The sequence below is a fragment of the Syngnathus leptorhynchus genome, chromosome 1, assembly GCF_054491065.1.
Source record: "Syngnathus leptorhynchus isolate UIUO chromosome 1, UIUO_Slep, whole genome shotgun sequence".
Lineage (NCBI taxonomy): Eukaryota > Metazoa > Chordata > Actinopteri > Syngnathiformes > Syngnathidae > Syngnathus > Syngnathus leptorhynchus.
Window position 1 is genome coordinate 1755528 of NC_141195.1, and position 14267 is coordinate 1769794.

A 14267-nucleotide genomic window follows, 5' to 3' on the forward strand; every position below is an offset into this window, starting at 1 on the left:
CTTCTCCGCGTAAGTTAAGTTAACAAGTGAAAATGATGTGACGAAACTAGCGCCAAAAGGCTGCCAAAAATAAGGCGGAAGTTGTCGCACCACTGCTGCCTGTTAAGTTTAAAGTGACAAGCCGATTTTTGTAAGATGACGACGAGGCGAACATTGCCCACTTCCCTACACCCCCCCCCCCGTATATATACAACATTTTCTCAACGGATTTACATGATTCACGAAAATGATACTTGATCACGATCCAATTCAAGGTACTATACTTTTTATGGAGTGGATAATTACATCCAGTCATTGACATTGGTTTAAGTAATGTTTACGATTTTAGATTGAATTACCATTTTCCAAAACCCTTGTCTGAAGATGCATTATTATTTTATTTCACTTACCGTATTTTACGGACCCAAAGGCGCACCGGATTAAAAGGCGCACCTTCAATGAACGGAACATTTTAAAACTTTGTCCATATATAAGGCGCACCGGATTATAAGGCGAATAAAATAGAAGCTATACAGCAATAAACTGCGGTTGACTAGGGTTGCGATATGCATCCACTAGCTAATAACCAATGAGCCCTCTGTAAACAATCGTGTTTCTCAAACTATCCTATAAAATGATCAGAACTGATTAAAGTTCCATCTAACACAGGGGTGGGCAATTATTTTTTCCATGGGGCCACATGAGAAACTGAAAATATTGTGGAGGGCCGGCCAAAAGGCTGAACTCAATTCTTCATATTATTAATTGCATTTCTTTATAAAAAGCAGTAAATAACATTATTTTTGACAAGCTGGTAAGAGTATATATCATAATTAAGTAATGAAAAAGTTTTCCTTGCAAAAAATGTCATTTATTCAATCAAATTTTCCCAAAACAATGGTAAACAAATTGTGAACGTTTTTTCCTATCTGTGACATTTATCCAATGAACTTGGATGCAGGCAATCAGGTAATCAATATCTCTGAAGAAAAGCATGTAATTAAATAATTAAATCACTAAAACAACATAATAAAAACACACGAAACATGCAAATAAAAATAACCACACTACAATTAAAATCATGCACAACTCAACCATAAAAACATGCTTTAAAACTTCTACCTTCTTACATTTTTAAATTCTTTTTTCTTGTTCAGTGAGAGAAATCTAGTCTCTGCTGTGCTTTAACGAGTGCATCGAAGTGAGGTTGCATGTCTGAGGTGGAGATGCGAAGCACAGCTGACAGATGATCGCCAGTGAGATGTAATGCCGACTCAAATTGTAGTCTTTAAACACGGCGATCTGCTCCCCGCAAACTAAACACACGGCTTTACCTCCGACTTCAGTAAATAAATACTTAGCAGTCCAGTTTTTGTTGAAAACCCTGCATTCGGCATCTACCTTTTTTTAGCAGCGGGCATTTCTGAGGGCTTAAGTCTTGTGACTTGCTAGCGACAATGATCCAATCATGCGCACGTCTCGCACGCCTTGATATACGTATTGGGTCATCATGTACGTGAATAAAAAACAACTTCAAAATAAAAGCAACGCAGCTTCAGTCCATGCATCAAGTAAAATAAGAAAATATGTTTATTTTGTAATTTCCAATGAACCTTACACGGGCCAGTCAAAGTCAACCAAAGGGCCGTATGTGGCCCGCGGGCCGTACAATGCCCAGGTCTGATCTAACACCTTGGTACTGCTTACCTACGTTTCCCTTCCATATCGATCTGTAAATTTACTCGAAACATTAACAGAGCAGCCGATTTTGACATGAAATAGCCTCGTGCGTATAGCAGCTATCACTACAGCATTAGCCACCGGCAAACTCCCATGAGCCTCAGCAAAGTGTAAACAATCGCGTTAACAGAGCAGCCTATTTTGACATGAAATAGCCTCACGGGTACAACAGCTATTCAGTGACGCCCCCTGACCACGGTTGCCGTAATGCTGGTAAGCGATGCAGCCTTGTCATTTACTAGTTGTACTAAAACGTACTGAAGATTTTGGCAGAGCACTGTGTACACCTAGTATGGATCAATAAATTCATAAATTGATCCATATATAAGGCGCACTGGACTATAAGGCGCACTGTGGGCTTTTGAGAAAATTTTAGGTTTTTAGGTGCGCCTTATAGTCCGGAAAATACAGTAATCCTCCTAAAAATTTGATATCTGCCATCCCTAATTATTAACCGCGTTAGTTAGTTAGTTAGTTAGTTAGTTAGTTAGTTAGTTAGTTAGTTAGTTAGTTAGTTAGTTAGTTAGTTAGTTAGTTAGTTAGTTAGTTAGTTAGTTAGTTAGTTAGTTAGTTAGTTAGTTCCTCCTATTCCTATTGAAACATTGGGCGACAAGTTCTCTCCATTTGCTCTGGTCACTGGCGATCCTTCCTGCTCCATGTCAGCTAACTCCCATCTCTCTCAGGTCTTCCTTGGCTCAACCACGTTAAGACTGATGCTAATGGATACAAATTATAGAACAGAGCACACACACACATGCACCAACACATACCAAGAGTCGAGAAACTTTCATAATATGGCTGATTTTACTTTTGAAATACACATTATTTGCTTTTTGGAATCAGCCCTCATTTACTGACAGTAGTCAAACATATACGTGTCTGCATCATCATGCGCTCACACACATGCAACACGCTGTAAACCAGGAACAGGATGTGGTCATGAGTTTTAAGACATTTGCACACTGTGTGTGTGTATGTGCGTGCGTGCGTGTGCGTGTGTGTGCGTGTGCGTGTGCGTGTGCGTGTGCGTGTGTGTGTGTGTGTGTGTGTGCGTGCGTGCGTGCGTGCGTGCGTGCGTGCGTGCGCATGTGCATTTGCATGTGTGTTTGACTACTGTCAGTAAATGAGGACTGACTAAAAAGCAAACAAGGTGTATTTGAGAAGTCAATTCCACAATATTCTCGAACAGAGGTCGGCATATAGTGGCCCGTGGGCCAATTTTGGCCCAGCATCTATTCTGTCTGGCCCGCAAAATGACATTAATATGATGGATTAAAAAAAAAAAATGTTTTTTTTTTTTTTCAACCTCATATTTTTTTAAAAGAAAAAAAAGGGCATTCATTTGATGGGATTGTTGTATGCCATACAACAATCCCATTGAAAAATCACATATAAGTCGCTCCTGAGTATAAGTCGCCCCCCACCCAAACAATGACAAAAAACGCGACTTATAGTCAGAAAATTACGGTAATTACTTAAATGAATTAATGTATATACTAGGTTATCAAATCAATGTCAGTTGAGTCTGTCAACTACGATGCCTGTAGTATTTTTAAGGTCCAGCGGGTGTCGCGGGTGTCAGCAGTCAGCGACACAGTATAGTCACAGTGTCAATACAGTTTGCCAATGTGTCGGGACGACACACAACACCTCATGGACCCATCACTAGTCAAACGGTTCCTCTCGTGTGTTTCGATTGCATTCATTGACGAAAAGCTTGACTCACACGTGTAGGTAGATGGAAACATTGTCAGCACATAAAGAACAAGTTTCTTGATCCCCATGTACTCTTCTGAGCATCCGATCCAGAAATCCTCCACGGAATGCGCACTAAAGGCATGTTGCTATTAGCTTGACTGGAAATCAATTAGCTCCAACTGTAGCGTTGCCTCGTCCAAGGAGCTCATGGCTGTTTTGGCCAGTGAGGAGAATTCCTCGCTTCGCATGAAACATGGACAACAATTTTCCTTGGGACACAGTAGTCTTGGAACCGCGACTGAAAGTTGCTCCGTAGCTTGTCAAGGAATTCAGTCATAATTCCTGTCACTAGCCCCCCTCCCTGTGATTTTAACTTTGCAAAGTGCTTCCTTGTAAACGAATCCATCTTCTCAATCAGGTCCACAATGGTTTTCCCTCTCCCTTGTAGTTGCAGGTTCAGCTGGTTAAGATGGTCAAAAATATCAGTTAAAAACACAACGTTTGAGATGGACATTTCCCCTTCTAGAAAGGCCAAGTGATCGTCTGAAGCACGCCTCTTGATCATTCGCAGGAAGGTTTTCACTTGCTCTAGTGCACAGAAGCGCTCCAGTGCCTTTCCTTTACTTAACCAGCGCACGTCATTGTGAAGTAGCAGATCCTCGTAGCAGGCCTCTGACTCAGCAAGAAGTTGGCGAAAAAGACGGTGCTGAGTGCTTGATGCACCCTGGACAAAATTAATGACTCACATCACTTTATCCATGACACTCTTCAGCTCACCACTGAGTCTGGCGCACAGGACACTCTGGTGAATTATGCAATGCAGTGCATGCATTTGTGGTGCTATTTCCTTCAATCGGGCCACCAGACCTCTGTGGCAACCAACCATGGCAGGTGCACCGTCTGTCACGATGAGGTTTATTTTCTCAAATGATATTGCATGGTGTTTAAACAATTCCTCCACTCAACATAACATCCCCAGTGGTGTTCCCTTCTAATGGAATTAGAGCCAACAACTCCTCCCTGAACTCCTTCCTATCAAAATACCGCATGTAGATGCACATCTGATATCAGTGTTGTCTGTACTCTCGTCAAGGGCAACGGAAAAGTAGTTGGCTTGACTCAGGCCACTCATAATTGATCCGCGCACATTGTCAGATAGGCTCTCTATGCGTCGAGAAGCTGACCTCGCTGAGAGCGGCATTTGTTTCACAGAGGCAATCACTCCATCCATGGACTTATCAGTAACCAGCTCCTCCAAAACAGCCACCATCACTTCCTTAAAAACTTCTGCGTCCGTAAATGGTTTGTTGTGACAGGTAAGAACCCATGCTGCTTTAAGGGACGCACTTGTAACCCTCTGCTGCTCGGTGAGTGACCTGACAAGTATTTTGTTGCTGTATGCATATCCGGCCACCAATACTTTAATTTTATTCATTCACACATCTGTCCCAGGAGGATAAGCTGTTTTGAACTGGCCATGTTTTGTCTCATGGTGTCTTCTGATGTTATACGCTTTGCAAACGGCAACAGCCTCATTGCAAATGAGACACGTAGGCTTGGCATTAATTAATGCAGGCAGGATAAATGCATACCTCTGCTTTCATTCTTCTTTGTAGGTCCTGCATTCCGAATCAACGACATTTTGCATCGATAACTAGCATAGCAATGTTCAGCTCATCATTCACACGTGATCCAAAAGAATATTTGAATGAGTACGGCAGGTTGAGACGGACAGGCAGCAGGCGGCATAAAAACAGCGAACATAAGAAAATAAACATTCATTTTTCATTCATTCATTTTCTGAACCGCTTAGTCCCCACGGGGGTCGCGGGCGTGCTGGAGCCTATCCCAGCCGTCATCGGGCAGTAGGCGGGGGACACCCTGAACTGGTTGCCAACCAATCGCAGGGCACACAGAGACGAACAACCATTCGCACTCGCACTCACACCTAGGGACAATTTGGAGTGCTCAATCGGCCTATCAAGTATGTTTTTGGGATGTGGGAGGAAACCGGAGTGCCCGGAGAAAACCCACGCGGACACGGGGAGAACATGCAAACTCCACACAGGGAGGGACGGAGGTGGACTCGAACCCGCACCCTCCTAACTGTGAGGCGGACGTGCTACCCACTGCGTCACCGAGCCGCTGAAAATAAACATTTTTAATGGAATTAAATAAAATGCATTTTAAAAGTCAGATGTTTATTTTAATATAAAATAATAATTAATAATTTAAATAGTAAGGACCCCCCCCCCCCCCCCAAAAAAAAGCTACGGCCTGCGATGCCATTGTCTGAATTTTTTTGGCCCGCGTCCAAAAGTAATTGCCGACCCCTGTTCTAGAACTTTCTTGACTCATGTAGCTTCAGCACCCTGTCTCACGGGTTTGACTTGTTCACACCTTTGATCAACACACACAGGTAGCTAAAAGGTTTGTAAATGTAAGCAAGCTTGTTTTTATCTCCTTCACTTGTCAGTTTGTTTTCTTCCATCAGATCAGCAAAGTTCATGCAAAGTCAACACATCTCAGGTCGTAGCATGACGTTTTGTTTAAAGAATGGTAGTGAAGCCTTATTCTACTGAAAATGCAACCTCGGTTCACAAATGGCCACCTTTACTAACAATTTGGGTTATGAACAAGATTTTCCAAAATACTGTACAACACCTTGGTTCTCATGTTGTTTTCGGCGGAAAAAGAAGAGTGTCACAAAAAAAAAAAACACACAATAAGGATGTGGTTAGACCACTATTTCCCTAATTCCCCGGAACACGTCACAACGGCCGCAGGTTGGCTTCCAGCAAGGAGGCCAACCCTTCAGCTGAGTGTCGATGTTTAGAGCATCTTCTTTTCAGAAACGGGGTGGAGGTGGTACCCCACACGTGGACTTCAGGAGAAACGAGTATTAAATGAACACTTACCAGTTTTAATTGAATACATAACGATGTATGAACAATTCAGCTTTCATAAAGACTCAGAACGCGTCGTGTTTTCATATGTTGAACAATTTAGCTTACATAAAGTCTCTCGGAACACGTCGTGTTCGCCTATGTTCGTGACTGATGAAAGGAATAAGACAAACGTGACAGGGCACTTCAGCTGCACAGAGACTGCTCATTTATGTTAAATCAGCCATGGAGAGGCTCATCCTTGTGATATTGTCATAAGTAGAGATGTTCATGTAAATTTTGGTGCCAATGGATAGCTGTTTTTGGACATTTTAAGCGACAATCCGTACAATTATTTCCAATGGGGAAATTGTCATTGCTTCCTTCCATGACATTGTCAAACAAGACGTTTCATTATTTCTCCAAAATGAATGGATAAAATAGAAAATGCTAACATTTTTCATTTTCCTGATTAAAAAAAAAAAAGCTAGTTAGTGAGAGATGAACCATCCTCGCTTTACTCTCCCTTTAATAAGTTTTCCGACTGAGTGAGTGGTCATTGAATGCACCCGAAGTCTCCTTCAGAACGAGAGTAAGTAATAAAAGAAAGAAAGAAAGAAAATAAACCTAAAGATGGAAATTTCCAAATCCAAAGTGTCAGATTGTAAACCCACCCGGGCACAGGGAGAACATGCAAACTCCACACAGGGAGGGCCGGAGGTAGAATCAAACCCGCACCCTCCTAACTTTGAGCCAGACGAGCTAACCAGTATTCCACCCTGCCGCCCTACTTTTAATACAATGAATGAAATTAATAATGAATTATTATATTATTATATATATTCAATTATACAATGAAATTATTAATTTAATACTCATTCTCCAGCAGAATTGGCAACAGGAATGTCACCCATTTGAAACCAAATTAATTTGGTTTATGATTTGTCCACTGATGAGTATTTTTATTCCATTTAGTAATTTGTTTTCATTCTAAATGGAAAGCTCAACGTAAACCTAACTAGTTAGAATTTAATCATTGGTTACTTGGTATCAGTGAGTAATCAAGAGTTCATTACTTATACTCGTATCAGTCAGAAATAACGTATTATCTAACGTTCATAGTATAGAATTACGTATTGTGTGAGGAAATAGCTTGCATTTGCTGCTTCCCTGAACTTCAATCTTAAATATCAGCAAGATGCACCATGCACTTTGGAATTCACCCAGGTTAAGAACTACTCCACATACACAACACTCAAATCTTAACAGTTACACACACACACACACACACACACACACACACACACACACACACACACACACACACACACACACACACACACACACATACATACATACATACATACATACATACATACATACATACATACATACATACATACAGTTTACATTTATAAAGATACATTTATACACATGCATATGCAAACACACACAAACGCAAACATGAGTACTCTGACTGTAGTCGTACGTGTCTTCGTTCGCTGTTTTTATTCATGAACATAGGACAACATAAGTGTGTGATTCGTGTGCGTGCGCGCGCGTGTGTGTGCTCACCCAAGAGTGCTGATGAAACCATTAACGGTGCCCTCGGCGTACAGGGACACCAGGTCTCCAATGTGTAAGAAACTGGACGCTGAGTCCGACATGTTCGCTATGCAGTTGAATCACGAAGTTGCAGTGAGCAGAAATTCGCCGGTGCCTCCGCTTCCTCAGACCACCACCTCGCTCGTGCTTCCCTTGGTTAAGGGCTGGAGGTGCTTCCCTTGGTTAAGGGCTGGAGGTCGCTGTGCTTAGCAACAATTCCGCCAGTCCGTTCCTACAAAGCAGGAAATGAGTGGTGTAAGGCGTGTGACCAATGTTCTTCGAGGGACACGCCCCCTGCTTCAAAACTGCACGTGTGATCTGACTCCCCAGAGAGCAAAAGATATTAAGTTGACGTTGAATTAGGCTTGAGAAGGTTAATTTTTGGTAATGGTTGAAGATGGGTCGGTCATTTAACGTTGATTCAACATTTGTCACTGTTGAACTATGTGTTTAAAAAAAAAACGTTTGAAAGGTCAATGTTTAAAATGTTGAATCTAAATTTGCCCTTCTCGGCGTGGCGGGTCCAAGGCGGTGTTGACAGGATAACCAGGACGGCTGGTACGCGCCAGTCTTGACCAAGGTGTGCAGTGTGTATGTATGTATGTATGTATGTGTGTGTGTGTGTGTGTGTGTGTGTGTGTGTGTGTGTGTGTGTGTGTGTGTGTGTGTGTGTGTGTGTGTGTGTGTGTGTGTGTGTGTGTGTGTGTGTGTGTGTGTGTGTGTGTGTGTGTGTGTGTGTGTGTGTGTGTATGTATGTATGTATGTACTACAATTCGGTATGTGAACAAAAATTCGAGATTTTTTTTGCTTCGGAAGAAGGACAAAATTCGGTTGTCGAACTTCGCGAGATAAGCCGAGAGGACCCGCATGCCAACTGACTGCGTGCGTTATTACATTCTCGTTACTCTGAGGATTGTATCAACTCTAATCATGCTTCCAAATGAAGCAAGTAAGAGCAGTAAAGCCATCGTAAAACACAAAGACGCTACTAAAGCAATGCGACAGTGAGCGTCCGGCCGGCCTGCGCGCTGCGGCGGTTGCGCGATCGGGCCAAATTAGGCTCCCTGCGCACTGAGGTCCACTTAAATTTTGGAAATTCCATTAGGACTTTCAAAATATTTTCTAAATTTTAGCGGCCGCTCTGTCACAATAATGCAACCAGCGCGGTGCAGTTGCGCGATCGGACAAAATTAAACTTCCTGTGCACTGCGCAATTTAAGTGGACCTCCACTTGAATTTTTGAAAGTACATGAGGACTTTAAAAATATTTTCTAAATTTCAGCGGCCGCTCTGTCACGATAATGCAACCAGCGCGGTGCAGTTGCGCGATCAGACAAAATTAAACTTCCTGCGCACTGCGCAATTTAAGTGGACCTCCACTTAAATTTTGGGAAGTACATCAGGACTTTAAAAATATTTTCTAAATTTCAGCGGCCGCTCTGTCACAATAATGCGACCAGCGCGGTGCAGTTGCGCGCTGCAGTTGCGCGGTTGGCGACGCGCTACGGTTGCGCGTTCGACGGTGCGCTGCAGTTGCGCGATCGGACAAAAAGTAAAAACAAGAAGGCACATACAATGAATAAATAAATAAATAAATAAATAAATAAATAAATAAATAAATAAATAAATGGTGCAAAAATGGAGCAAGTGTGCAGACAGTCAGAATATAGCGCAAAAGTACAGGCAGCCAAGGTGGCCCAAAAGGCCAGGACGTTATGCAGCCGAGGGTGGAGGGGGGAGAGAGTTCAGGATCCTAAATGCCGGGAGTATAAAGCTGTTGGTGAGTCTGGTGGTGCAGGAGCCCAGGCTTCTGTACCTCTTCCCAGAGGGCAGTAGATCAAACAAAGTGTGAGCGAGGTGACTCACATCACACACAATCGTGGTCGCCTTGCGGATGAGATAGGAGGTGTAAATGTCCTTCAGGGATAGGAGTGAAGCACCAATAATCCTACCAGCTGTGTTCACTATGCGCTGCAGGGCCTTGTTGTATTCAGTGCAGCTACCACCCCACACAGCGATACAACTGGAGAGGACGCTCTCAATGGTGCCACGGTAGAATGTGGTCATGATGGCTGGTGGAGCACTTGCTCGCCTGAGTTTCCGCAGTAAGTACACGCAGCACTGAGCTTTCTTCGCCAGTGATGCAGTGTTGGTGGTCCAGGAGAGGTCTTCACTGATGTGCACCCCCAGGAATCTGGTGCTGCTCACTCTCGCCCGACTGTGCCTTCCATTCTTCTGGCGAACGTTCGGTCGCTGGACAACAAACTGGATTACGTTCGTCTGCTGAGATCCACGAACCGGGCAGTGAGTAACTGCTGTGTGCTCGTGTTCACTGAAACTTGGCTCAACATTCCGGACTCTGCTGTGCAACTGGAGCGGCTAGCGGGCTATCGGGTGGACCAGGCCATTGAAAAAGGGAAAATCGCGTGGAGGAGGTATCTGTGTCTACATCCGCGACGAATGGTGCCGGGACTCTGTAGTTGTGTGCAGACACTGCTCGCCACTGGCAGAGTTTGTGATCATTAAGTGCTGACCTTTCTACCTGCCAAGGGAATTTACTGCGATTCTGCCTGTCGCGGTCTACATCCCGCCTTCCGACGTTGGGAGTGACAGGACCTTAGTGAACTGTACCAGGCTGTCAGTGATCAGCAGACGGCGCACCCTGACGGTTTCACCATCTTCGCTGGTGATTTTAATCATGCTGACCTGAAGTCTGTTTTTCCAAAGCTTCACCAGCATGTTAATTTTCCAACACATGGTTACAGCTTCCTGGACCTGGTCTACACTGCACAAAACGGAGCTTTCAAGGCCACCCCCCTCCCCCACATTGAACTTTCTGACCACGTCACCATTCTGCTTACGCCCGCGTACAGACAAAGAGTGAGGGCTTCCAGGCCGGTTCGCAAGCGGGTGAGAGTGTGGCCTGAGGGGGCCTCTGATGCTCTTCGAGACTGCTTTGGCACTACGGACTGGAAAATGTTTAAGAGGGCGGCCACATGCAACAATCGGATGGACATTGAGGAGTATGCTGACTCTGTGACCTCGTACATCGCAAAGTGCATTGATGATGTGACCCTCACTAAGTACGTCGTCGCTCGGGCTAACTGGAAGCCATGGGTGACAGGGGCTGTCCTCGGGCTGCTGAGGGCCAGAGACAAAGCCTACAGGATGTAGCGGGCGTGAGATCAGCCAGGGCGAAGCTGTCCCGGGGCATCAAGGTTGCGAAAAAGGCGTTCTCTTCCAAGATCACTGCCCACTTCGAGGACAGCAGGGATGCTCGGGGCCTGTGGCGAGGCATACAGACCATCACGGACTACAAGCCCGCGCCGCGGAGCTGTGAGGGCGACGTCCCTCTGCTCAACAAACTGAACCGCTTCTTTGCTCGCTTCAACGCTCAGAACGACACTGCCTCTCTGCCGTTAGCGTGAGGAGGGCGCTTGCTGCTATCAACACCCGTAAGGCGGCGGGCCTGTTCTTTTGCGCTATGATCTGGCGGTCTGCTATTAGCACGCTTGCTCCATTTTGCTGCTCTTGTCTATTTATTTATTTATTTATTTATTTATTTATTTATTTATTTATTGTTTATTTATTTGGGTTAATTGCTTATTACTTATTCGTTGCTCTTGTCTGTTCGTTTTTACTCTTTGTGCTATTTGCTTGTGAGTGTTGTGTACTGTGTCTAGTCACCGTGGGACGGTGGGAAACGTAATTTCGATCTCTTTGTGTGCCTTAACGTGAAGAAATTGACAATAAAGCGGACTTTGACTATGACTTTGAATGTGGTTCTCAAAATATTGTACATCCTAAAGAACAGGACACATTTGTCAAACAAGTTTTGTTTGATTATTGGCATTCAGAATTAAATGTCTTATCACCACCATATGAATATTATTATTATTATTATTAATAATAATAATAATAATAATAATAATAATACCATTGAATTTGTCCTTGACAGCAACAAGCCTGTATTGTATTGGCTTGTAACAATTTAGACAATGTTTATGATGAAAATATTATTGCAATTGATGATTGTTTTCAGTACAGACATACATTGTATACATTTTACATTGTATACATTTTACCGTGCTGGATTTTAAATGTGCCTAAGGTATTGTGAATTCACATTGTGCTATCACTGTGTGCCTTAACGTGAAGAAATTGACAATAAAGCGGACTTTGACTTTGAATGTGGTTCTCAAAATATTGTACATCCTAAAGAACAGGACACATTTGTCAAACAAGTTTTGTTTGATTATTGGCATTCAGAATTAAATGTCTTATCACCACCATAATAATAATAATAATAATAATAATAATAATAATAATAATAATAATAATAATAATACCATTGAATTTGTCCTTGACAGCAACAAGCCTGTATTGTATTGGCTTGTAACAATTTAGACAATGTTTATGATGAAAATATTATTGCAATTGATGATTGTTTTCAGTACAGACATACATTTATATTGTATTATTTATATTATATTATATACATTTTACATTGTATACATTTTACTGTGCTGGATTTTAAATGTGCCTAAGGTATTGTGAATTCACATTGTGCTATCAAGTCAAGTCAAGCCAAGTCAAGTTTATTTGTATAGCCCTAAATCACAAGCAGTCTCAAAGGGCTTTACATAGACAATCAATTCACAATTATTCTCAAAGCATCCCCTGATCTTGGGCTCCCAAAAGGGCAAGGAAAAACTCAAAAACCCCTACCAGGGGAAAAATGAGAAACCTTGAGAAGGGACCACAGATGGAAGGATCCCCCTTTCAGGATCACCAGGCTGCAATGGATGCAAAGAGGACACATAAAATACATAATATGGAAATCAAAAAGTGGATGCCCAGGCCAAAGCGAAGAGCTGTCGGAGGTGCCTTCGATTGTCCTGGCAGTGTCATCTAGGAGGGTATTCCGCTGCAGTTCCCTCATGCTGAATTGGTCCACGAGAATCTAGATAGCCGTCGTCAGCTTGGGTGTCACCTAACCACCTCCCCAGCCGGGGAGCGGTGGGGGGAGTGGGGTCGGGGAGAGGGAGCAAAAACAAACTCCAGCCGAATCGGCTACTACAGGTTAATTAAAGGCCATATCATAGAAATACGTCTTTAAACGTGTCTTAAATGTTTCTACTGAGGTAGCAGTTCTAATATCCATTGGTAGGGCATTCCAGAGCTCTGGAGCCCGAATAGAAAATGCTCTAGCCCCTGCAGACATTTTCTTGGCCCTCGGTGTCACTAAAAGACTCGCGTTTTGCGAACGAAGGTTACGAGACGGAACATAAGGAACAACTAAGTCGACGAGATATGAAGGCGCTAAGCCATGCAATGATTTATAGGTTAATAGAAGAACCTTGAAGTCGCATCTTAAATGGACCGGGAGCCAGTGTAAATTGGCTAATATCGGGGTAATGTGATCAAATTTTCTTGTCCGTGAGAGCAGCCTTGCAGCAGCATTTTGAACTAACTGTAGACTTTTGATGCTGGACTTGGGAAGACCAGAGAATAATGCATTACAGTAGTCCAGGCGCGACGTGATAAATGCATGTATAATAATTTTCACATCACCGGTCGAGAGGATTGGGCGAATCTTAGCAATATTACGAAGGTGAAAAAATGCTATTCTGGTTATATTCTTAATGTGCTTTTGAAAGGAGAGCGTTTGGTCAAATATTACCCCGAGATTAGTTACAGTATCACGCTGAGTGATAGTACGGTTATCTAGAGTTATAGCGGTTTCCTTAAATAAATGTTGATAACGAGCTGGACCAATTATCAACATCTCAGTTTTATCTGGGTTCAGACGAAGGAAGTTGAGAGACATCCATTGCTTGATCTCCGCAAGGCATGCCTCAAGATTACAACAGTCCCGCGGATCTGTCATTGATAATGGCATATATAATTGGGTGTCATCCGCGTAACATTGAAAACTAATATTATATTTACGTATTATGTCCCCAAGCGGAGTCATATAAATATTAAATAGAATTGGTCCTAGTACCGATCCCTGTGGGACACCACACGTAACTTTATAGAGCTCAGAGGACGCATTGCCATGGACCACTCGGTGCGTCCTGTCTGATAGATACAAATGAAACCAGCCTAGTGCTGACCCCGAAGTACCAACACAACCTTTAAGACGCTCTAATAAAATTTTGAAGTCAACAGTGTCGAAGGCAGCACTAAGATCGAGTAGTAACAATACCGATGAAGTATTTGAATCCATAGCTAAGAGGAGATCATTAGTCACTTTAGCAAGTGCTGTCTCAGTGGAATGATTAGCTCTAAACCCAGACTGAAAAGATTCATATCGATTATTAGCGACCATGTAATCAATAAGCTGCTGGGCTACTA

The 14267-nt window shown here is 43.1% G+C and overlaps 1 protein-coding gene across 7 annotated transcripts in view; it reads right to left on the reverse strand.

Annotated features, from left to right (window-relative positions):
• The window catches only part of itpr3 (inositol 1,4,5-trisphosphate receptor, type 3), a 321535-nt gene extending 313328 nt beyond the window's left edge, over positions 1 to 8207 (reverse strand). For all 7 annotated transcript variants that reach the window (XM_085910327.1, XM_085910318.1, XM_085910310.1 and 4 more), the window contains exon 1: positions 7878 to 8207. In XM_085910327.1, coding sequence (XP_085766453.1) covers positions 7878 to 7969 — 92 coding nt within the window. In that variant the 5' untranslated portion in view covers positions 7970 to 8207. The remainder of the gene's footprint in view (positions 1 to 7877) is intronic.
• Between the last annotated feature and the right edge of the window lie 6060 nt (positions 8208 to 14267).